The 23,781-nt window shown below is 41.8% G+C and overlaps 12 protein-coding genes across 12 annotated transcripts; 4 read left to right on the top strand and 8 right to left on the bottom strand.

Moving 5' to 3' along the window:
* Positions 1-197: 197 nt before the first annotated feature.
* BEWA_023520 (hypothetical protein) lies at positions 198-2,215 on the top strand (the record flags this gene model as incomplete). Its single annotated transcript, XM_004829112.1, has 5 exons — positions 198-475; positions 586-767; positions 1,052-1,584; positions 1,629-1,898; positions 1,938-2,215. The coding sequence occupies 5 exons, from the start codon at positions 198-200 to the stop codon at positions 2,151-2,153; spliced, it is 1,479 nt and encodes a 492-aa protein (XP_004829169.1). The 3' UTR covers positions 2,154-2,215.
* A 298-nt stretch (positions 2,216-2,513) lies between these two features.
* Positions 2,514-3,988, bottom strand: BEWA_023510 (signal peptide-containing protein; the record flags this gene model as incomplete). Its single annotated transcript, XM_004829111.1, has 2 exons — positions 2,514-2,668; positions 2,713-3,988. 2 exons carry the CDS (start codon positions 3,986-3,988, stop codon positions 2,514-2,516), a joined length of 1,431 nt encoding a protein of 476 aa, XP_004829168.1.
* A 904-nt stretch (positions 3,989-4,892) lies between these two features.
* On the bottom strand, positions 4,893-6,161 carry BEWA_023500 (hypothetical protein; the record flags this gene model as incomplete). The annotated part of the gene is made up of 1 exon (XM_004829110.1): positions 4,893-6,161. One exon carries the CDS (start codon positions 6,159-6,161, stop codon positions 4,893-4,895), a length of 1,269 nt encoding a protein of 422 aa, XP_004829167.1.
* A 1,234-nt stretch (positions 6,162-7,395) lies between these two features.
* Positions 7,396-8,022, bottom strand: BEWA_023490 (hypothetical protein; the record flags this gene model as incomplete). Its single annotated transcript, XM_004829109.1, has 1 exon — positions 7,396-8,022. The coding sequence occupies one exon, from the start codon at positions 8,020-8,022 to the stop codon at positions 7,396-7,398; it is 627 nt and encodes a 208-aa protein (XP_004829166.1).
* Positions 8,023-8,908: 886 nt separating this feature from the next.
* On the top strand, positions 8,909-10,252 carry BEWA_023480 (hypothetical protein; the record flags this gene model as incomplete). The annotated part of the gene is made up of 1 exon (XM_004829108.1): positions 8,909-10,252. The coding sequence occupies one exon, from the start codon at positions 8,909-8,911 to the stop codon at positions 10,250-10,252; it is 1,344 nt and encodes a 447-aa protein (XP_004829165.1).
* A 467-nt stretch (positions 10,253-10,719) lies between these two features.
* Positions 10,720-13,129, bottom strand: BEWA_023470 (hypothetical protein; the record flags this gene model as incomplete). The annotated part of the gene is made up of 2 exons (XM_004829107.1): positions 10,720-11,415; positions 11,453-13,129. The coding sequence occupies 2 exons, from the start codon at positions 13,127-13,129 to the stop codon at positions 10,720-10,722; spliced, it is 2,373 nt and encodes a 790-aa protein (XP_004829164.1).
* A 541-nt stretch (positions 13,130-13,670) lies between these two features.
* Positions 13,671-14,090, bottom strand: BEWA_023460 (hypothetical protein; the record flags this gene model as incomplete). The annotated part of the gene is made up of 1 exon (XM_004829106.1): positions 13,671-14,090. The coding sequence occupies one exon, from the start codon at positions 14,088-14,090 to the stop codon at positions 13,671-13,673; it is 420 nt and encodes a 139-aa protein (XP_004829163.1).
* Positions 14,091-15,808: 1,718 nt separating this feature from the next.
* On the bottom strand, positions 15,809-16,868 carry BEWA_023450 (hypothetical protein; the record flags this gene model as incomplete). The annotated part of the gene is made up of 2 exons (XM_004829105.1): positions 15,809-15,963; positions 16,002-16,868. One exon carries the CDS (start codon positions 16,866-16,868, stop codon positions 16,041-16,043), a length of 828 nt encoding a protein of 275 aa, XP_004829162.1. The 3' UTR covers positions 15,809-15,963; positions 16,002-16,040.
* Positions 16,869-17,176: 308 nt separating this feature from the next.
* Positions 17,177-18,313, bottom strand: BEWA_023440 (hypothetical protein; the record flags this gene model as incomplete). The annotated part of the gene is made up of 1 exon (XM_004829104.1): positions 17,177-18,313. One exon carries the CDS (start codon positions 18,311-18,313, stop codon positions 17,177-17,179), a length of 1,137 nt encoding a protein of 378 aa, XP_004829161.1.
* Positions 18,314-18,652: 339 nt separating this feature from the next.
* BEWA_023430 (hypothetical protein) lies at positions 18,653-19,415 on the bottom strand (the record flags this gene model as incomplete). Its single annotated transcript, XM_004829103.1, has 3 exons — positions 19,249-19,415; positions 18,943-19,213; positions 18,653-18,909 (listed from the first exon to the last, which is right to left on the bottom strand). The coding sequence occupies exons 1-3, from the start codon at positions 19,294-19,296 to the stop codon at positions 18,653-18,655; spliced, it is 576 nt and encodes a 191-aa protein (XP_004829160.1). The 5' UTR covers positions 19,297-19,415.
* Positions 19,416-20,521: 1,106 nt separating this feature from the next.
* On the top strand, positions 20,522-22,689 carry BEWA_023420 (sulfate transporter, putative; the record flags this gene model as incomplete). The annotated part of the gene is made up of 2 exons (XM_004829102.1): positions 20,522-22,435; positions 22,468-22,689. The coding sequence occupies 2 exons, from the start codon at positions 20,522-20,524 to the stop codon at positions 22,687-22,689; spliced, it is 2,136 nt and encodes a 711-aa protein (XP_004829159.1).
* A 258-nt stretch (positions 22,690-22,947) lies between these two features.
* BEWA_023410 (signal peptide-containing protein) lies at positions 22,948-23,625 on the top strand. The gene has a single exon (XM_004829101.1). The coding sequence runs from the start codon at positions 22,993-22,995 to the stop codon at positions 23,599-23,601; it is 609 nt and encodes a 202-aa protein (XP_004829158.1). The 5' UTR covers positions 22,948-22,992; the 3' UTR covers positions 23,602-23,625.
* Positions 23,626-23,781: the final 156 nt, after the last annotated feature.

Genomic DNA, 23,781 nt, shown 5'->3' with positions numbered 1-23,781 from the left:
ACGTAGTCATCCAGTTGCGTAAAAATCCCTCACCAAAAAAACTCACCCTCCAAAGTACACTTTCGGGTCTATCCTTTCACTATTCTAGGTACCTTTGTCGCTTAACGCCTCGTTTCGCGGCCACTAGAGCTGCTCGTCCATCTACACACCCCAGTACTTGCGAGGAAAACCCTATGCTGCGAATCACTAGGCATAAAATGCAACAATGGGTGAATATCTTGGCTACTGTCGTATGTTCGGTTTTGAGTGCGTTATTTTCGGGGTTGACGATAGGATTCACGTCCCTTGATCTATTCCAGCTGCGTCTACTATCGCAGGCAGATCCGCAGTCCAGCAAGGATGTAATAAACAAGAGGAGGGCAAAGAGGATCCTTCCTCTGAGAAAGGACTCGAATCATCTACTCGTCACCCTCATTACTTGCAACTCCATGGTCAATGCTGCCCTGGTTCTATTCGTAGGAGATATCTTTGACTTGTAAGTTTATCTAGACTATGCAATGCCAAGCGTGTGAGTCAGTAGACGGGAGCACCGCCGGAATGGCATGATCCAGAGACTGCTGTTAAAGCACAGACATAAATGTACAGCACTTGGGGATTCGTGGTTTCGTCAATCATCATTACGGTATTTGGTGAAATTACGCCTCAGACGGTCTTTTTCAAGCACCAGCTACTGCTCTGCTCCACCTTTAGCTACTTTACAAGGGTACTCAAGATCCTCCTCTTCCCAATCACCAAGCCACTATCAATGGCTCTAACTATGATTGTAGGTTAGTTGAATGCTCAGTATCCGACTGTAAGGAGGATATCTCTCGAATAATGAGGGATGTGAGCTATGGAATAGCGAACAGGGGACTATCCGACCATATGCTTTAGCCTAAGGGGCTCCAAAATACTATCCTGTGGAACAAGTACAATTACCTTAATCCTACTATTCCGAATAGTTTTGGTGGTTGCTCCGGCTCACTACTCCATAGTTCGCATCCCTCATTCTTCGGGACTCCGTCTAACGACGGCGTTCGCATTCGTGTTCACCATTATATGCATCCTTTAGGTGGACAAAGTGAACTCGTCTACAACAGACAGCAATGGACTGCGTTGGTAGATCTTCAGCAAGAATTTGGGTGTGAGATAAGTGATGACGAAGCTAAAATGCTCAAGGGGATTTTGAAGCTTTCTACAATCTCAGTGGAGTCTATAATGACGCCAATCTCCGAAGTTTTCGGAGTTGATGCGGATGCTGTAATTACAGGGACATCCGTGGCAAATATTTCAAGGTATGGTTTTTCAAAAATTCCAATTCTGGATAAAAAACGCTCCCAATGTATCATTGGGTTTCTGCATGTCAAAGATCTACTAATGATAGATGCCGGAAGTAGCTACAAAGTTGCCAATTTAGTGGAAGCTATTGGTAAACCGACATATGCTGTAGATTCAGACTCTGGAATTCTTACAGTTTTATCGCATTTTAAAAAGGACAACACGCATATTGTTGCCGTAAGAAAGGTTGTGGATGCACAAGGTGACCCAGAGTACTCACATGTTGGAATTGTCACCATGGATGACGTTGTTAATCTCATTTTAAAGGTATGCTAAGTTTATAGATATATATATATATATACCAACTCTAGGACTCTGAGAGTTTAGACAAAAGGGATAGCTTTTCAATAGCAAGACAACGCAGTGGTCTATCAAGACTCTTGGACGATAAAAAGGATCCTAGATCATTTACCATAAACTCAATACTTGATGTTTATCCAGTAGGGGATCCGGAATCTATCCTAAAACTTTTGGAATTAGATGACAGCCAAGAGAATATAAATGCAGTTTCAAGGCATAAAGTTTACTTGATAAAACCACAAGTTGTTCTTCCTCATCACAAACTCACTGTAATCCTAAAGGTAATGTGTTCTCATAAAATATACAAAATCATTATGCAGGGGTCTGTTGAGGAAATATCGGTAAGCGACACTGCTCCAGAATTACGGACTATTGATGCACCAACAGTCATAAATAAATTTTCAAGATCAAAGAACTCTAGACATAAAGTCTATGTTACAGTTACAGAGTGTGAAATTGTCCAAATAGATTCTGATGAAGTGTGTAATAGAATAGACAATCGCAATGAAGATGAAACGGAAATCGTAATATCTTGATATTTATCACGTGCTTTTAGATTTTAATCGTATCTTGAATGTTATAATTGGTATTTTCTATCGATTGCAACATTTGTCTAGCTACTCGTGTTTATTGCGCCTTGGTTCATCTTTTTAAGGTACAGCAAAATCTACATCTATGGTGAATATGAACTAACTATACAAGTATGCAGTATGTTTCTGAAATTTAGTTGAAATTACGCCATTTGTCGGCCGGAGTTATTAGAAATTCCTCTTTGGGTAATGATAAATTTGAAATTAAATATCTGCATTTATGGTCTACTTTGGACTGTGTGTTTCTAACTGATTTAGGAGTGGACGTCTCTGTGATTTGATTTCCTAACTCCTGTTTGAGTGTACTTACTTTTTACCAACGAAACAAGCAACCATATTCCACAAGGATGAATCATGATTGGAAATACTATCAGATTTTTGTAGTTTAATTCTCAGGATTTGTGATCTCTGGGGATTCAACAGAGACAACAGCAAAAAAATCTCCTCAACTTGCTCTGTTTCTGGGAGTGCGAGTTTACCTTATTCTTTAGAGCTCTTAACTTACTATTGTGACCCCTCTTAGTACCATCCTTCCACTGCTTACCGTCATGGTATCTATAGACCTTGTTAAGCTTATCATTCTTATCCTTTACAATAACAATTAAAAGGGTAGGTCTATCTTCATCAAAGTACAGTACTGCTGAGGAGCATGGTGTGTTAGGATCTTCCCATATCGTCTTATCATCAAACGTGATTTTAAAGGCTTTATTTCCCTTGGCTTTAAGATCAAGAACGGGTACATAATCTTCAAAAGAGTCAACGACATTAAAGAGGGATGTATCGACCTTCGACACCAAGGGGCCTACATCTTCTTCAGGGTCTGGAAATGTTGCTTTTGATGGTAGTTGAAAGGAATCTGCACTAGTTTTAGGGCTATCTTTAGATGCTTCTTTAGTAGGAGTTGGTTTTGCAGGAACTTCAGGTGATTCTCCTTCTAATTGTTCCAAAGAAGAATCCTCAGAAGCCTCTGTATGGTCAGAAGGTAAAGTCTCCAAATGGATAGATTCTTTAGCAGCCAGAACAGGCTCCTCAGGATGCGAATCTTCTGTAACGGAAACCTCTCTTGATGTCTCAGTACTGGGTGAAAATTCATAAACTTTCGGTACCCCCTCAACTACAATATCTTCATGGGTAAATAGTTTTTGTTCTATAGTGGGCTCTACTGGAGCCTCGGATTCTTTTTCTGGCTGGGAATCCTCTATAGAAACTTCTGGAGTCTCAGGTTCTGCTACTCTAGCCTCTGGTACATACTCATCAAGTTCTCCTAGCTCATCCTCATCATCATGAGGTTTCACGGGAGGGAGAGTGACCTTTGGCTTAGCTTCTGAACCTGAGAATCCTCCCAAGGGACATCCAAGGTTGGCAAAGTTAAGTTCAGCTGCATGTTCCTGTGGAGAGACTGGTTCCTCTGACTCTGGAAGACCTTTAACTCTTATAGTTACCAGCTTCCATTCTCCATATACCTTCTCATAGTACAACATCTTGGATTCTGTGCTATTAGGCCAAACATGAAGAACGAGCCTGCTCTTGTCACCTTCAACACTTAGGAATGGTATTGTACATCTCTCTTCTCCCTTACCTTCCCAGATGGTGACTCTAGCATCTACTACCTTGCTGAAGAATAATCCCTTGGGAAAGTAGGAGTAATAAGTTACTCCATCTGCGGTACTGTTATAGTCTCTAGCCAGGGAAGGATCCGGGCTTGAAACATCAAAGACGACCTCAGTGCAGCTAGACAGTCTCACTAGGAGTGCTAGTGAGAGCACAAAGGGGACTTTCATCCCCAAACAGCCATAATTAAAATGGGATAACGGATGTGTTACCCTTCCTAGTGGATGGGGTATGGGAGGCACAATTCAAAGGAACAGTCCATATAGAGACCAATTTTAGGCTTATGCCTCACCTTTTCTAGCCATAAAGATCGCGAATTTTGTGTCAAGCATGGGTTAACGGACAGGGTCACGCGGGAACGATGAATGGCAAAAGTCTACCCGGTGAACTCATGGATATGTTTCCACAATGACTTCCATAACGACTTTTATATATAAAGAGACGGAACAGGTGATCTGTTTATAAGCATGAAATGTTCTCTATATGCATAAAGTCGTTGTCTTTTCCATATGAAGATTCCGCTTTGCATGTGGAAGGTTCATTCTCAGCTCTTCTTCCTTTTACTGCCGCCAGGCTAATTCCTCTCATAGTTCTCTATCCTAGCGCATCATACATGCTTGCACAGCAGTCATTCCTACTGCCTACACATTGTCCTCACAAATAACTAGAGTGTAGATGTAAGAAACTGCATTAAATCAGCAAAGCGTTTCTGCACTAATCTACATTACTGCGAGAGTTTCTCAGCAGACAAAACTGTTCCCACGGGGGGCGTTGAACAAGGCACTGAGTCGCCCAGCGAATGTGTGAGTCTTGGCAGGGCATTGTGAATCATCCAGCATACGGGTCCTGACCAGGGTAGAGTGAGTTACCCAGTGTATGGTGGTCTTGAATAAATCATCGAATTACCAAGTTGTGATAATCTTAATAAAGCATTGTGAGTTTCCTAGTGAGTTGGAATCTTGAATAAAGGGTTGTGAATTAGAATCCTTAACGGGGTCTAGTGAATTACCCGTATGAGAATGTTGACCAGACAGTGAGCTGTCTAGTGGATGACAGTCATTAGAAATGCATTGTCTAATGGGTGAGAATCTTAAACTTTCCTGGAATGTCCTCGACTGCTTCCCATGTCCCACTCCTTTTCTCAAAGCACAGTTCAGAGGAGCCGTAAGAGTTTAAAAGAGTGAGATGGGCATGGGATTTTTCGTGATCTACGGCTGCGTAAATGACCTTTTCACCTCCCTTGGCTTCCCAGAGGGTCTCTCCACTATCGATAATCTTGACGACCTTGCCGAGGAAGCTCGAGAAGAAGACGTCGTACGGAAGTCCCAGGTTAACGCCCTTGAACATGAACACGCGTGAATGCTCAATGGTCGAGAGGTCAACTGTGGTAACCTGGGCGTCCTTTGGTGCTCTCTTGGCGAAGTAGGCATGCAGACTGATGGAGACCCATCTTCTGTCAACCTTCTCAAAGAACCTCTGCGCAAAGAGATTTGACTCTAGGAGTGCCAACCGTACGAATTTAGGTGTCCGATCAACTTCATGGGACGAGGCAAGCAGGCATTTGTCTCCATTCCCCTTGGCCTGCCAGAGGATCTGAGAACCATCACGGACGCTAATGAGAATGTTACCGCGCTTCGGCTTAAAGAGTGTAGTGAGGAACGTGCCGTCGTGGACCGGTACGGTGGTCACATCCTGAGTATCAACGTTGCTGAGGTCGAGACCAAACTTGCCAAAGTTGCACCTGTGGATGTCCAAGCGGAGCTTCTCCCTGTATACTTCCTCGCCTATCGGGTGCCAGAAGAAGTTCTCGTAGCAGAAGTAAAGCGCCGAGTCAGAGAGCTGGATCGCAAGTCCAACGGGAAGGTTGCCAAGTCGGTGGATGGTGACGGAGATCAGTGTATCCTCAGACTCCCAGAGCGTGGAGATCCCGTGAGTCACCTTGACCACGCTGAATCCTGGCCTCGGAGAGAACTTGAAAAAGAGGTAGATGCCGTCGCTGCCGCCGGTGAGAAGGTAGTACCCGGCGACCGGAGGAGCTGAGACGTCGAAGGTGAGTTCAGTCATTAAAGCGAGCCGAAGGAGCGGATGCTCTTGTATTTCACGAAAAAAGTGTCGAGTGCCTATCAAGAGGAAGAATCTTACAAAAGGAACAAGGGCATGTAGAAGACAGGTGGGGTCCGGAAGGCCTACGCGTGGAGAAGAAAATTTGGACAAAGTGCATGCGTTTCTCCCTGGAACAAAGACAATGTGAGTGGTTGCACTGGAAGGTGCGGTGGTGTCGAGAGAATATGGACGTATGTCTACCGTTTTTGGAGGACTACAAGATGCCGAGAATAGAGGCATTCCCGGTGTTAAAATGGTTCCTATCTGTATGAATAAGCGTTGGGTGGGATGAATGTACGGAGGAGGTGCAATGGGCCGTAGGTTGAGCCTCAGGAATGGGCAATGAGGGAGGATTATGCTTCCTCTTTACGTCTATGGTTACAGCACTTGAAGGAACTATTCTTGGTCCCTGGAAGGTGGCAAGGTGACTCTCCAATGTGCATACTATGGATCTAGTCCCCAATTTCGGCGCGAGAGGACGAGCATTGCGCTCTTCCTGGGCCCCCGTCGGAGCGTTGGCTGTGGTTATACTCGTAGGCTTTCCATATCTTTCATTCTCTCACTTCCATTCAGGTTATAGTTTACAATTATGAAGATTTCCGGGCTATTCTGGCTGTTTCGGGGTCAAAACGGTTCATTCCCCCGTTTGAAAGTTTGGGAGCGCATTCTCCATCTATTCTCCATTTTCATGCTCTGCTATACTCCACCTTTATGCAAAATGTTTGGCTTGACTATATTCCGGTCGTAATGCCCCCAAAAAACCATTCCTCCGGCGAGTTGATCTGCGAGTGCCCGGTCTCAGGAAGAGTGACATTAAAGTCCGTTTCTGGGAGAACATCCATATATGCTCGAGGAAATCTAAAATACATAAATCAAACAGTGTCTGATCCATTTTTTGTGCAATAAACGCCGTGTCTAATCGTATTATAGAGGTGATTTAAAGGTCGTCTGTAAATGGAGAAAGTGGTGATAATTATCCCGACTTGCTCTCTTTTTCTAGTTTAAGGGAACTTTTGGTCACTCTAACCTCATGTTAGCGTCTGTTTGGGAGATTCTACCGTGGAGTCAGACTGTATGCCACTCTCGTGTGTGTGTCGATAACTGTCTAAATGTTCGAGTCTCTGGTTTTGCCCATTCTCCCAATCTAAAGCCGCTGCTTGTCTGGTTTTCATTTTACCATCATTATCAAGTGCATTGGTAGGCGTTAAATGTCTACCAGATTAGGCAGTAGGGATTAGTGTTGACTAGTTGCCATTCAAAATGAGAGTGTAGATGTACAGTGTTTCATAAGGAGTCTACAGTCTATCATCATTATGTCTATGTATGTAAGGAGACTACCATTAATTAAACATGCACACTCCTATGGAATATAAAGAAGATACCGTGGGTATTGCATTATAGACCATATGGATGACTTGGTACAACTACAAGGAGTCACTATTAAAAAGCTTGAGAGAGGGAAGTAGGAGACTGGTTAGTCAGTGTACCTCATTTCCCTTAGTTTCTCTTCATAGTCTTTCTCATTCGATGAAGTCCAACTACTGCCATCCTTCTTAAAGTGTTTTATACCAGCATTGGTAGAAATTAAAAGTACTGATGACTTTCCCTTGGATGACAATGTTGCAGATAGAAACTTTTGATGAGATTCACCCTTCCAAACCTCTTTTGCGCCGTCCAAAACTGAAGATATATGATAACCATCCTTTGGAGAGTATTTCTTGGTCTTTACTCCATTACTATAATGATCATCTACACATACCTTGGACCGGTCAGGATGAGCAAGATCCAGAGTAACTCTTTGTCCAGCCGACTGAGTAACTGGAGTCGCTGGTTTAGCAGGTTGTCCTTGTTGAGTAGGTGGAGTTGCCTTTTGACCAGGCTGAGCAGCCGACTGTCCATTTGTCTGTACTGGGCCTTTCTGAGAAGGTAGAGTTTCCCCCTTGGCAGCTGGAGCATTTCCTTGTTTACCCTGAACTCCTTGTGGAGGTAGTGGAGTAGGTTGACTACCCACTCCTCTCTTTAATGCCCCCTTACTGTCATCGCCTCCACAGTGACACAATCCTACCAAACATACCGTCAGTAGAACAGTTAGAACCTTCATCCTGTAGAGTCTTTATCGGTCAAATAGCAACCAGAGTCCTAGTGTAAATAAAGAGTATTTATAAGCGTAATAGCGAGCGTAGTGAGAATAGAATCCAGGAATGCAAAGAACAGTGGGGATAAATAAAACATCATGTAGACATTTATTCCTCCATATCACCAACTACTACCTTGAGACTCTCATGCTGGTAGATGGACTGTCACAACAATGTTCACATTGTTAGATCTTCTAGACTCATAGGTATTGTTGAGGGAAGAGACTGGGAATAGACTAAAGCACCCACCCTATAAATAGACCTAGTTACTCCTCTTCTTCCTTATCTTCAGTATTTAAGCTAGAGTTAGACACCTGTACCACTACCATTTTTTCCTCCCATGGTCTAAAGTGTCCTCTCTATGTAAAGGTACTTTTGGTGAATAAGTGAAGGAAGAACTACTAATTCTCCTCCATCTAGAGAGTCTCCATTCCTGCAATCCTCTCATTAAGTTCCTTTTACTACACTCCCATGGTTACTGACGTCTGTCTTGACAACAATGTTTCATCAGTCACCCTCAACTTAATATGCATAAGTCTATGTAGAGAATCTAGGGTCCCTCTACTTAACCCATACCCTTTGTTTGTTTAGACCTATAGTCTTTGTCACGCCTATTGCGTATTGTTTCTTGTCTCTTCATCCATAGACTCTTCATAGTTATCATCATTCATCCATACTGACCATTCTACTTACACCAGTTGAGACATTAAGAGGAAGAGAGAGGTATATAAAATGAGAAATTAATCTATTATATTATCGCATTGAGATAGTGCTTTAAACGTAGTCAATTATACATCTTATAATGGATGGTGAGTTATGGAGGATGGAGTTGCTCTGATAACTCTAGTAACGATGACGGTGGATCAACAAGGAGTAATCATTCAGCTTAGACAAAAGTCACCTAATGGTGGAGATACCAGTTATAGAGATTCTACTAGTGGAAAGCAAATTACCGTAAAAAGAACTCCATTTCCCAACCCTCCTGGAAAATATTCTACTCAAGACTTCTACAAGTATAAACATTCCCTGAAAACTGGGGGACAAACATTCAACCTAAAAGCAATTCAGGATGACACTGATGTGGTAATAAGTGTTAAGAGAGTTAAAGACGTTTCTAATGTAGAAAGTGTTTCTGCTTATTACTGGAAGCATGAAGTAGGTCCCGGTAGGAAACCTACTAAAGTTTTCATAGTAGGAGTTACCACCACTGGCAATCCAACTGCCTATTATACTAAGAGTGGTTATAATCCTCAATGGTATCTTGTTTCTCCATCCAAACTCGATTCTGAAATCCTTGAGGCCAAACTAGATGGCCTAAACTGTTCACTCAACAACACAGCTACAATTAACCTTACAAAAGACGCCTACACAGCAGGGAAGAGGTACTGTTGTCACAAGCATAGTGGCCAAGGAAAAATTACCGTCACTCCTGTACCCATTTTCTGTAAGGAGAATAAGAATAAAAGTCATACCACAGCATATAAACATGAGATTAATACTGGTGATTTCCAACTTGCCGATATCGAGTACTACTTAAATGGTATTCCTAGTCGAAGGAAGAAGATAAATATTCCTAACCTTAACTTACCTACAAAACGGCCAGTAAATGTTACAGTTTATGCTTTTTACTCTAAGGACAGTACAGATCCAAAACTTATATATGTGGATTCTGATGGAGAACCCAATGTTAAAGGCTGGTACAAGAATAACGGTAGTAAAGATAACAATGAAGAGTGGATAAATTTCTCTGATATAAGCGAGAATACAACACCGGAAAGTATCACAAACTGTAAGGACAATAACTGGTCCCGACTTGTGAATGAACTACAGAAGGAGGAATCTACAGGCTTGAAAGAATGTAATCAAGCAACTCCTATTCCTTCACCTGAAACAGATGCTCTTCCCATTCCTCCTTTACCTTATGAAGTTGTAGTAGAAAACCGGAACATTCTACCTACTAGTCCAGTTCCTGGAGCCACTCCCATGACTACAGATCAATTTACTATTCCCTCTTCTACTATTGAAGCTCTTATTAATGCTCTGTCTCAATCTAAAACCGCAGTCCCCCCTGAGTTATCCACTACCACCATCGTTGGATCATCTGTTGGAAGTGGAATCGGTGGAACAGGGTTGGGTGGTCTTGGAGCCTGGGTCTGGTACAAATATTTCTTTGACCCTGTGGTACGCCTAATATGATGGAAAGATCCCCAAAGGTACTCCTGATTCCCATGACTACTCCCTATGGATATAATGTACTACACTCTCCCTACCTGTGGTAGGAGGTAGAGAGACTCCCCTCTGGACTCTCTCTTGTTGGTGTACTGGAATGGTAGACTTATGATCGCTTCTACTTGGTTCTAGATGCTCATTTAGAGTCTCTCAGTTTAACTCTTGGTATACAGTACTACTCGTCTTGTTATAGAGGTAGATGTCTTGAGAGTACTTCCATCACTTGCTTATTCTTTTGTTGTTGCTCCTAATGGTGTGTGTCTTTGGTTAGTGTGGTAGGTGAATACAGAGCTTACCATTCATCTACTCTCCGCATAAAGTGTGCAATTCGGGTACACAAAACGTAGAGTATAGAATCTTGATAGAAGGATGGATAGACACGAAAGATAAGCATGCATAGGAATTACTGATAATACCAATTGCCTATTGGCAAATTATACCACGCGTAAATGGGTGAAACTAATGGGAATACTGCTTGATTGAACCTTGAGTTCATTCATCTTATCATTAAATTCCTTCTCAGTAATGTTCTTCCATTCTCCATCAGAAAACTCAAAGGAAGCATCATCCCTTTTGCCATTTTTCCTTTTGCTTAAATAGAGGATTCTTTCTTCATCCTTGGTGTAAACGTCACAGGATAAGCATTTCTCATCTGTACTTTCAGAGGCTTTCCAGAGGGACTCATCACCATCCTTGACCTCAGTAGCATAATAACCTGGTTTGGGATAAAAGTGTCTAGTGGTAACACCCAGTAATTCTGCCTCAAAGATTCTGCACTCATCCGTATCTTCTTCATTCTGCAAGTCTATAATAAAGTCCCCCTTGTGTTCCGTGGCAACCTTAAGTGGATTTATTTTGTCGTTTATATTTCCAGTGAATTTTGACCAATTATTTAAAATATTCTTTGTATAGTTCAAACAGTTTATACCTGAGTAACCCTTTTTCCAAACTCTAACAAACTCAGGTTTACCGTCCTTTTTAAGATAGACTTTGGCGTATTCCAAGACTTCTCCGGTTTTACCTGTCCATATTGTAGACCTGGACTCTAACAATTTAGTCACTATCACACCTCCTTGTGGAAGGACTAGTTTAATGTGACTGTCATCATGGTGATATTCAAAGGATTGGCACTGAGATGAGTTTATACAGTAGTTTATTCGGATGAACAGTATCTAGATGAGTATCCTGAGGAGTGTCACTGGTCGATCCTACAGATTCTTTAATCATTGTCTTTGCCTTCTCATTAAATAATTCCTTGCCAATATTCTTCCATTCATTACCAACTTTCTCAAAGTACTTGGACTTGGTATCATTACCATCATCAGTCTCCAGGTAAAGAATTGCCACATTATTCTTTTCGTAATGTTCTACAAGGAAACACTTTTGACCAGCTCCAGCAGTCCATAGCTCCTTGCAAGAATCCATAACAGAGGATATGTGGAAGTCATCCTTTGGAGAAAACTCCTTAACAGTCACTCCGTTGTCTTCCTTTGTCTCTACATTTATCTTTGAGACATCTATATTAGGAAGATCAAGAGTAATGGGATTAGTAGGTCTATACTTCTCCTTTAAAGCCTCAAGTTCATTTTTATGCCAATACGCATCATGACTCTGCCATTTAGTACCATCATAGTACTTGTAGACTGTGGGTTCAGTATTACATAAACCATTTGTTTTTATAACGGCAAGAGTGGGCCTGTCTCCATCCATATACAAGACAGCATAAGAACAGAGAAATGTTGAAAATCTTCTCACTCCGGACCATATCTCCTCTCCATCATACTTCACCCTCTTGGCAACAGCTCCGTCCCTAGCCTTTAGTTTAAGAACTTTAACATTATCCTCCTCTGCTTCTTCTAAATCAAAGAGAGCAACATCTACCTTGGACCTGTAGTCAGCTACGAAATCAACCTGTTGTAATGGAATTTGAGAGGAATCTGTACCACCTCCAAGATTATCTTTATGTTCTTCAGCAGGAGTTGGCACAGATTCACTCTCCTCTCTATCTCCTGACGAATGTTCTGGTTTAGTAGCCTCTGATAAAACCTTTGGTAAATCCACAGATTCTAGAGATCCCTCATTAGAAGATTGTTCTTCAGATTCCTCAGAGTCTCCTTGTCCTTCAGTATCTCTAACACCTTCGGAACGTGTTCGTGATTTAGTAGAAGTCTCAGGAGCACTTTTAAGACTATCATCCTCATAAGCTTCCTCTGGATCCTCATCATCAATTACAAGTCCATCTGGTTCGTCTTGGGTATCATCTTGCCTTTCAGAGTAGTCGTCAGGAGTATCCCAGAAATCATCATCGTTGTGAAATTCTGGGTCCTCATCCTCATCTTCAAACTCTTGAGGATGTTCTGGAATATGCTCTAGCAGGTCCAGAAGAGCTTCTATAGAGGCTTCCTCTTTAGGTTCTTCTGGTTCATTATCCTTTAGCTCATTCTCTTCAGAATCCTCGTTAGTGGATGGCTCTTCAGGAGATGCCTGAGGTGGGACATCTACATGGCCACCTATCGATCCTTCATCAAAAGGGGATGAGTAAGAAACTTCGGCAAGTACCAAAGGATCTTCAAGTGTAGCCTGTTGAGCTAAATGTGAAGATTGTACAGTCTCTGGTCCCTGATAAGTGCGTTTCAGTTGGTCTCGTCGATCCTTGTTATTTGATCTAGTCTCCACGGGTTGTCTACAAGGTGCTTTATCTTCCTGTTCAGACGACTTCCCCCGAACATTTCCAGATACATCATCACCAATTTCAACTGTGTCAATGCCAGAGTTTCGTCTAGTTAAAAGGAAGACTGTGCATATGATGAGCAAGATAACAAGGTACGATGGTAAAAACCGCATCAGATCCAACCATAGGCCTCAACCTTGGCATTTGAAACATTCTAAAGCGTTTATCCTCCTTACTCCTCTTCCATGACGTATAGAATATAGAGAGAGGGGAATATCCATTCATTCCTTGAGGACCCCATTGAATGACCAAGGAAGAAGAAAAATGAGGAGATCATCTCGCGATAACCAACTTAATAGATCTTGATCCCATGTTAACATCTCGTATAGCAGGTACAATTTAGCCTGCAACTTTATAGCGGGCAGACAGAGTCTCTAGACCTATTTGTAAATCCTTAATGATGGTATTCGGCAACAACAGTTTAAACACATCATTCTTCTACTCTTAAAACCTCCATTTTCTGGAATTCCTAGGGATAAATGAGTGACTGGTGCTTCTTTAACAGGTGGATAAATTACTCTTGGTTATTCATCCTTTCGGACATTTCTCCTTCAGAGGCTCCAGACATTTTGCACTCGTACCAATATCTTTTATCGGACATCATAACGGTGAATGTACCCATAATGCATTTTCCACAGTTCATGCCATTTGAACCTACTCCAGTTCAACTTCACCATCATACGTAAAGTTATATTTATCCTCCACACTCATACCATCATTATACCTTGATATTATAGTGAAATTTTGGTTATACATCCCATGTTTCCAGACGACTTCTCTGTTCAATAGTCCATCATTCCTGCTCTCTATGACATGCCCGTTATACTTGACTACACCAATAGTTACATAAAATTGCATTTCAGGCCGAACAGAGTAGTGAGTGGATGTAATATTTGCACCTTGCCTTATTTCTGAGTTTTCCTGGGAATTTGATGGTTCCATTGAAGTTGTAGATGTCACATGCACGAGATTATTGGTGCGCTGATGCGAAAGCTCAATGTCAAAAGTTGCCCTCGAAAGTTTCAAGTGGACCAAATCAGTTGTTTTCTTCATAAATTCATCAATGGTTCCCATGGAATCGTTTGATTCTTCTAGACGGGGATATTCATCAACGATGTCATCATCTCTCCATGTTGTAAAAATTCTCGTGTAGATGGAACCATCTGGCAGAATTGCTCTAATAACGTCCCTTTGTCGGCTTCATCAAGACTTTTCAGAATAATCTGACCTAAAAATTATGAGTGAATACGAACTATAAAGTAGTGAGCAATGGCGACCGTCAGGGAGCTAGGCAAGTATACAGATATAGGAGCATATACACTAGGGCATGTCTAGGTGGTTATATATGTACCCATTTTAGCCTGAATAAAGATGATTGGGTATAATTAGTTGTCCATAGATTCAAAAGTCTAAAATTATTCACATGTTCAATTCTCCTTTTTTATGAATACCAAAACCATTCCATATTCCAACGAATCTCGTCCTTACTTTTGGCCAAAACTTTACCAAGACCATAGCCGCAAGAGTTACCAGTACACATACAGTTCCTCCAATTGCTGGACCAATTGGTGATGTAGATTTCTCAGGGACAGAACCATAATCTTTAGCTTCGGATGATTGAGACGGAGCTACTGGGGAAGGGTCTGGTGTATCTGGAAAGTGTTCCTTCTTTAGTTTTTCAAGTTCAATCTTGAGTTATTCATCTTCGAGGGGTTTTTATCAGCTTCCTTTCCTTTCCTCTCCAATTTGGTCCAGATAACATCTCTAATTTTCCCACTAGGTCTCTTATAATACTCATACTTGGTTACTTTGGCTCTCCAAGACAGAAATATCTTCATGGGAAACTATGATAAATGCAAACATTGCAAAGGAGCAACAGCTACTGTAGACCACCTTGCCACATGCTGTGAACATAAATTAGCCTTTGATTACACCAGACGACATAACGAAGACTGAAATGTGTATCTCTCCACCTGTGCCACATGTTCAATCTAACAAGGAGAGAACATTAAAGGATATGTGATGCAGGAGATACTCATGGGATGTTTATAAGACTCCTCGGAAACCTCTTGCATGCGAATTAGTCTGATGAGTTACTCCATAAATCGATAGAATCAGTGCTTCTAGAAGGTCCGAAGATCCCTAAAACCTACGGAAAATCCGAAGGAGTAAAGAAGGGTAGGAACTAATAACACACATATAACACAACCCTTACACCTAGGGCAGATTAATTAGTTACAGGTGTAACTCCTGGTGGAAATATCTGACTCTTTCCTTCAACCGTAAAGTCGTCAACTGTAAACCTTCCTTCGCGGCTATGAGTGTGTTTAAACGCAGAATATCCTTTCATAGGAGTGTCAGTATAAGAAGTAACATTAATCATCTCTACACCATTATGACTCATAGAGTAGGGATATTTACTGTCAAGTTTTATGGTGATTCCTCTAATACCTTTAATACCAGTAGTTTCTTCATGCTGCTCGCTTCCAATAAAACCTCTACTACCATTAGGGAATATAGTTTCATCTTGATAAATATACATATTGTAATAATCCCATTGGGAAAGATAGTTAGACGTATCATATGCTCCATCTCCAATAGTGGGCCCAAGACTGTTTGGATCAAGAAATCCAGCTATATCAGAAAATCCATTGAATCCACGATGTAAAGAATTCCCTTAATCTCCACCAAGTCCTGAAAGTTGTCCCATAATCTTTTTTAATATTTCTGGATTTACTCTACAACCTGAGCCATAATATTTAGCAACTTTATATAACCAGTCATGAATAGTCTTATGATTACTAGGGTTGTGCGGATCTTTTCCATTGAGATATTCTACTATTCTCCAGTCGTCTGAAACCTGCTCCAAAGGTTCTCTCTTATACCACTTCTTAGTAGTTCCACCATTATAATCAGCATAAGTCATGAGAGTCTGTCCATATTGTCCCTGAATGCATTGACGATAAAATACAACAAATTACCTACCCCGTACGTACCGGATTGTTATATGTGCGTGATTAGTTCCTACACCCTTGTAGACACTACAGTTTCCTGTAGGTTTGGGGAATAATCAGAACAGGCCTTTATAAATAAGATTTTTCGATTGTATTTCGACCTGACCTTGATTTCTTGACCATTTGAGTTTATCCTCTTACTGAGGATTCCAGCGAATCTCCTAGAGAGACTTACTGGTTCTTCAACGATTACTATAAGCGCCATAGTTTTATTACCGCCTTGCTTTTTAAAAGTTATGTTTATCCCCCGTCTACACTGGGTAGTTTTACAAGTCGCCACCTGTTTATATAAGAAGAAGTTTTTTCGATTAAATTCAGGTCCACATTGCAATTCGTCCAGGGTTAACGCTAACCTTACGTCAGCTAGATTACAATAAAGTCTTCTAGTGCCAAGTATGTCATTGTTGAACTCTTTGTCGTCAGTTTGGAATGATGCACGGTAGGTTGTACCAGTTTGTTTAACGATTGGTTTGGGTCTTATTCTTCCACTATCATCATGTTTTTGTTGCTTTTTAAGAGGCAATATGTTTCCCTGTTTACTCTCTGTATGATCGCAAGCTCGTACCCATTTAGAAAAGATTTTTTGATTAGATTCAGGTAGGCATTGCCCTTCAACTAGGGATAACGTAGACCTGTTGTCAGCTACATCACTTGTTGATATTAATGTTGGATTTGTGACACCTTTTATCGTTTCAGCTCGTGAAGTTGAGATTTCACTCGCTGCAGTTTGCATTCCGACGTTGTCGTCCCCTATTGTTTTATTCAGGTGTGATGACTTCCTCTGGAGGTTCCCTCGGCTTAACAACGAGCCTAAAGGAGACCTTTCCTCGGAAATCATTGTTTACGTTGCCGAATTTTGGATTTTAATGGTTACTCCCCGACCCTCTGGTCGTTTACGTGTCCTGAGTCCTTTTTTGGAGTCAGAATACAATGTTCCTTTTGGAATTAACCATTTATCGATGCCTGTGCCGTTTAACTTTTTGGAATAACCGTGAAAATGGCCATTGCCGTTATCTCTATCGGAATGGACTTCCAATGCTTATTCATCGTAGTTAAAGAGCCTAAGATTGTGTATTTTAGAGAATATATCTCTAAAATAAGAAATATCTAACAATCGATATTTTTCACCAAAAGATTTCGACTCCACTAAAATACTATAACTCCAGTAGCATTTCTGAATGGCAGTTCACGAAATCCCCTTAGAGTTAAATATCCAGTAAACCCTGATACGTGAAAGTTATTAGATCCTGAGAAATATTTCATGTAATGTTTATATGCACCGAATCCAGAAATTTTTACCTTTTCCGGTTTAACAGATACCTTCTTGGCATGTCCATCATTTGTCTTACCATGACAATATTGTTCACCTGGTTTATTTCTTATATCTATTTGAAGAACATCGTTGAGATTACAGTTTATCTCATTTAACTTTATGATAAAATCATCAGTAAGTTCCCCTCGAAGATTATAAAAACTTAACACATCTGGTTGAAGAATCTGTTTCCAGCTAGTATAATGTAGATTTTTACCAGCATTTTCATACCAAGTAGAATCACCTTGAGTAGGCTTAAACTCAACTATCAGCGGAACACTCGGTTCTTCCTTCCAGTAATAAATATTCAAGGTAGGTCCATATTGAGTATATGGAGGAATGTTGGTTGGCTGACCATCATAGGTAAGTCTAGATATTCTTTTACCACCTGTGAGTTGATAGGCGCATACCTTGTAATTAGTAGCTCCAGGTGGGAGATTAGATTTGTTGGAGGGTTCTATAAATGCGTTTTTCAGACAGTTAGATTTTTCTTTACCGAATTTGAATTGTTCAATATCTGTAGGATTTGTTAAGTCTATTGGAATAGCACCATTAATGTAACAATTTTGATGGTCCAGTGCTTCTTGTTCTTCCATATTTTCCACCTTAGAAGAAAACCAAGATTTTGCGCTGAATCTACCATAATACTCGGTTGCCCTCTTTTTGTTTTGCTTAATCCTAAGAAGGATAGGTATATCTGGCTGGCCATCCCAGTAGTAAGCAGAAACCTCAGTAACATTTTCTATGGGTATTCCCGTTCTTACCTTACTTCCATCTTGAAGATATCCATCTAGAGTGATTTGTTTTATATTTGGTGTGTGGATATACTTGGTAAAACCTTCTGGTAGGTTACCAGTACCGTTGGTAACAGTAAAGGCTGTACCATGGGATTCATAACTTCCAGCACCACCATCACTCTGTGGCTTCTCGGAAAGGTTAATTTGGGGGTTCTTCCCTCTATCTCTACTCATCCTCCATGTTCAGAGAGTATGCTCATTTAAAACTCTGAGATCCATGAGTAGTCTCAATGCGACCAAAGGGAGCATACAGTAGAGATAGACTCCCTAGACAACCATGCAGTCATCCTCCTTCACAAGTAGCTCACTGCGAGAGTATCCACAGAACAAGATGAGTAGGTATCAATGCAACAAAAGGAAACACAGGATGGAATGTTCTACTGGAGTATAAAGAGCCTCTAGTGGAGTAGTCATGGCCATACAGTTGTGCATGTAGATTATGGACTGTCTATTCCTCTCACATGGCCACTAGAGACCTCATTCCGTCATAACTACATGCACATGCAACATAAATCAATACTTGAAAGTCTGCCCATAAATGGGTATATATTCAGTTGCGGAATAAAAACCAGGTCTAGAGTGGTTGGCAAGAGTCGATGGCTTGTACTCATTGCTTACATTTAGAGGGACAATGCCACAGTCATGTCCTTGACCTACTTCATGCTTTTGTAGACATTTCTTGCAGACTAGCGCCGAGCATGAGACACCAGCTGCTGCGCAGACACCAAAGATGCCGAGTAGGCTCAGACTAAGCATCCCCAGTCCAGCTCCTAAGGACATTTTATTTTTCACACTAAACAAACCTGAAATGCAGAGCATGCTGTTCCACACCTGGCGGACGTTTACCTTGGAGTGGTCATCCTTTTCATCCTGAGTTACAGCATCCACATGCTCTCCTTTTGCTTCCCTTTGTACCTGGGTTAGAGATGAGTAAATGCTTGTGGCTCCCTCTCTGAGTAGGTCCGAGAGGCTCTGAGCAGTCGACTTGTATACCTCCGGTTTGCGATTATATCTGCTGATAACGTTCCTTCGCTTGGCTCCAAAACAGTCGATGGCAACATCGCCGTCAAAGTGCTGCACATTACGAGGCTAAGAGAAACTCAACTTACCTTCCCGAATACGTCACCCAGAAATGTGTTACTACAGTCAATCTCCATATGTACTAAACATTGAGTTTAAAGAGGTGCTATCCTACTGTTAAATGGCATGTTCCTCTTATCGAATTTGTGGACCACAAATTTCCCAAACTGGTATGGAATCCACCCTTAATGCTACTAAATCGCTCACTGGCACTCGTTTAAAACTGACCCGTGGCTTTTGGGCCGAGAGAACATGCACATGCGTCATCAGAGCCAAATAAATCGGTCTAACGCCAAAACCAGAGCAAAATTCCTCACTGTAACAATTCTATACACTTGATATAGAGAAGATTCAGGCCTGAGAAGCCCCGGGACAACCGCTGTGGCCAGGAAGGGACCTGGCACCACCCGCATAACTTTAAAATGGGCAGAACGGGTCAAGCTTTCACAAAGAGAGCCTCAAACCCACCATGTAGCATATTTAAAATCTATAAATTGCAAAAATTTGGAAATGTGTGCGCTAGACGCGGAGAAATACGGAAAAGTTGTTCCATGGACATATCCACACCGTTCCATTCCACACCTTCGCCAATTTCTCATCCTTTACATCGCAAATACATCATATACAAAGAGTTGCGAGATGAGTACGGATAGCTGGAGAGTTAGCGCCTGGATGTCTATCGCTGGCCAGAAATTGGCGCTTCTGGGAGCATCAGGGGATCCCATGGTCTAAATTATGACTATGATTAACAGAAAAGTAGTAGCGGGAGAGCTGGGAATCGACTGGTCAGAGTTGAGCCCCTTTGGTCTGTCGCGGGAGTTGTGGATCCACAATGAGATCAAGTTGCGGCTGAAGCACTGCCGTTGCTTTTGTGTCGAGAGTTTTTTAATTTCAAGATCTCAGGGTCTTATGAGGTCGTTGCTTCCCGGCCGTTGAGGTCACACCTGGAGTCTGGCAGTTTCAGTTTTTATTTGTCAGAATTTTCACGAGTGACTATTCATTTGCTATTCAAATGACCCGTTTTGATTTCACATTTTAAGTTTCATTTATCATTGGAGAATTTCACGTTATTCATCATTTTGGTTATGGTCCTTTAGTTTCATCGTAAATGTCTTTTGTAACAAACCGTTCAGTACAATCTCTACAGCGTACTAGATACGTAGAATATCTATTATACAGGCAAAACATCTCGAAAGTCGGCAACGGCTAGTATTCCATTACAACATCAGAGCCACAATGTCTCAAAACGTGCCTCCATCCCTAAATAACTCCACGCCGACGCGGAGCGGCTCGTCTTCCGCCATGCTAACAGCTTCCAAAGATGACATGGAGCTGTTGCAGTCCGACACACAACTGGGAGACTTCAAGAGGTCGAAAAGCGATCCTGTCATGGACACCCTTTTGAGGGTCGTTCAGTACGACGAGAGCGATACCGAGGTTTGCTACAAGTTTTACGAAGAGGAGAACTCTGGAGCGCTGGAATATAACTACCATGACTTTTCTCATTCGACATGGCATGATTTTACAAGGGAAAAAACACCAATACCGCCAACAATTGAAAAGCACACGTGCGATGACATTCGCATATGCCTTCCCATTCACGCTGGGCTATGCTATAGTCTCAAAAGATGCGTTTCAGGCATTGTATCCGGTTGGGGGTTCACATCAAAGCCACGAGAACCGTACCACTACTATCTGACGGAGGCAATGAACGGGATTCTGTGTGGAATGACAATGTTGCCAGAGGTTATTAGTTTTTCATTTATCGCTGGGATTCCAATCCAGGTTGCTCTCCATGGAAGTTGGATTCTCTGTCTCTGCGCAACAATATTTGGCGGATCCCCCGGAATTGTCACCGGAGTTAGCGGAGCGTTTGCAGCTGTGGCAGGCCAATATTCTACAGTTTGTTCTCACGGCGGTGACGTTATACGACATGGTCCGGAATATCAAATGTGTCTAGCCCGCATGCTTTTGGCGGTTATGCTAGCTTCAATACTGCTTTTGATATTTTCCTTCATTCACATGGCGAGTTTGAGCCAATTTTTATCAACTTCCGTCATCATTGGTTACAGTAACGGATTAGCGCTCATTATTGCAAGGGCGCAGCTGCATGGATTCCAGAATTTTGACACTGGGGAATATTTGCGAGGCAGGGAGCTATATATATCCATACTATACTGCATCATCGCATTCCTAATTGTCCAGTTTTCTAACAAAATACCAAGAATTGGCAAGTACATACCATCCGCACTTGTGGCTGTGGTCGTTGTAATTATAATACACTATGGAATTGTCATTCAGGTGGCGCCAGAGATCAAAATTTCAACAATTGGTAGCGTAGCTCGGCTCTCCCGCGATACTTGCATCCCACAATTATTCTTCACAACGTATTGGGATAATTTGAAGGTGTTAAAGTTTGACATGGAGCTGGTTAAGCAGGTTTTAACCTTTACTGGGAGCATAATGTTAGAGGCCTTGATTATTGCAGATATTGTTAAAACGCTGGGTGCAAATGAGCCAAATTCTAATCAGCAATTTTTTGGACTAGGAATTGGAAACCTCTTTAGTTCCTTTCTTGGAAGCATGGGAGGAAGTTCCATGGTTGGTATCACAATTATGAATTTCAAGAGTGGTTCCAAGGGCAAGGAATCTTCCCTTTCTACCGCCTTGTTTATATTTGCCATGATGCTTGGAGGATATCCAATGCTCAACTATATACCAATCCCATCACTCTGTGGAATTATGTTTTCAGTTTCTTGTCACTGTTTCAAGTGGTTTAGTATACCAATGATAATATGCAGTGCTCTCCCGCAACGGGTGCGCAGTTTACATCCAAGGATGAAGATGAAGATATCTAGATATGATGCTATAATCATTCTTTCAGTCACGTTGATGTGTCTCTTTTTTATAGTCCCAGTTGCGGTGTTTTTTGGCATGGTATTCGCGGCTTTTTCCTATGTCTGGGAGAGCAAGTCAAAGTTCAAGGTGGAAATTTATGTAGACAAGGAGGCAAACATAAAGTACTATGAGGTTGAGGGTAACATTTTCTACGCCAGTAAGCGTATGCTTACGCGAGTATTTACTCCTCAAGAGGACCCGCAGACAACCGTAATCGTCTTTTTGGCTAGCACCAGCCTATTTGATTACACTGCAATCGAGGCGCTGAATTCACTAAAGGCTGAATACGCATCATACAACAAATCCCTACTCATAAAGGTATGTTTTAATTGCACATTATAAACGCGCAGGGTCTGAGCCACGGATGCATCAAAAAGGTTGCAAAGATGAACCACTTGTGTAGACATATGGAACACGATCTCGTTAAGCTCGCGACTCCCAATCTACCTACTCTCTATACACCCTTTTTTAAACCACACGTGAGTTTGTCTTTGATATATTGGCAATTTTGCAGACTAACGACTATTCTAGTGACGCTAAATGATACAAATACTCGCCATTTACACGAATAGACGTCATTAATGTCATTTTAGACCAGAAGTTTCCTGTCTAGTCCGGTAATGTTTCATTTATCTTCACGAGTTGGTGCGTCTAGGTCTTCACTGCTGTATATACAAATGTACATAGATTGCACCGACAATGGGCAGTCTATATGAAGGATTTTTGATTAAATTGCACATGTTTGTGCCACAAGTGCTATCCGTTTGCATAATTGGCCGAGAAGGCTGATATTTTTCCCCATATTGCCTAGTTTGGTTTTGTGTGTATATGCGTGCACTTAATATAAGTTTTATATTTTGCAGAGTGTTTTAAAGATGAATGCCGCAACTGTTTCATTCGCTGTTTTCGCTTTAATTGGGTCAATCCCATCCCTCTTTGCTGAGGCTGCCGCAAAGGACATCAAGATTAACATTAACAAGAGCGGCGTCACCGCTGCTAAAGATGGCAGCGAGGGTGTCATTAACACCTTTCAATCTGGAGCACCAGAGGGATTCACCACCTACTACTTTGCACTCGGCGATGGAAATGGCAATGCTGAGAGTGACAAGTTCAACTGCAGACCAGCCCACTTTAACGGTAAGACTCTTATGGTTGGAAACACTGAAATGACCCTCTCTGGCGTCACTGCCGTTAGCGTTTTCTGGAAGCATGCTACTCCAATCCTTATCCACTTCAGACAGCCAGGTCAGAATAATGGTCACGTTTACTACAAGTACAAGGGTGGCTCTCTCTGGGAGGAGGTTGATTTGACAAACAAGTCTCTTCCTCTTTCTGGTACTGCCCTTGAGGGCTTGCTCGCTGAGATTGCCGAGCCCCTCAACATTCCAGAGGGTGACAAGCCAGTTGATGAAATCGGTGGATTCACTACCTTGTCTGTTGTTTCCATCTCTGTTGCTGCCTTCTCTGCCCTTTACTTCTTGTAAGGGTAGCCTAAATTGTTTTAGGTATTCTTCTCGCTAGTTTTTATTCCGTCAGTTTTTGTCCTCAGTTGGCCTCCGTCTGGTATATAGCCAATCATACAGACGTGTCCCCGTGTCTACTTGTCATTCTTTAGGACAAACGGCAAATGTGTAGAGAGACTGCCACTGGTCTGGGCCTGACGG

The sequence above is a fragment of the Theileria equi genome, chromosome 1 (assembly GCF_000342415.1).
Source record: "Theileria equi strain WA chromosome 1, complete sequence".
Classification (NCBI taxonomy): domain Eukaryota; phylum Apicomplexa; class Aconoidasida; order Piroplasmida; family Theileriidae; genus Theileria; species Theileria equi.
This window is presented reverse-complemented; position numbering and strand designations above follow the sequence as displayed.

Bases quoted from the DNA above. Each gene is read 5' to 3' on its own strand.
- BEWA_023410 (XM_004829101.1), top strand. From the start codon at position 22,993: ATGAATGCCGCAACTGTTTCATTCGCTGTTTTCGCTTTAATTGGGTCA.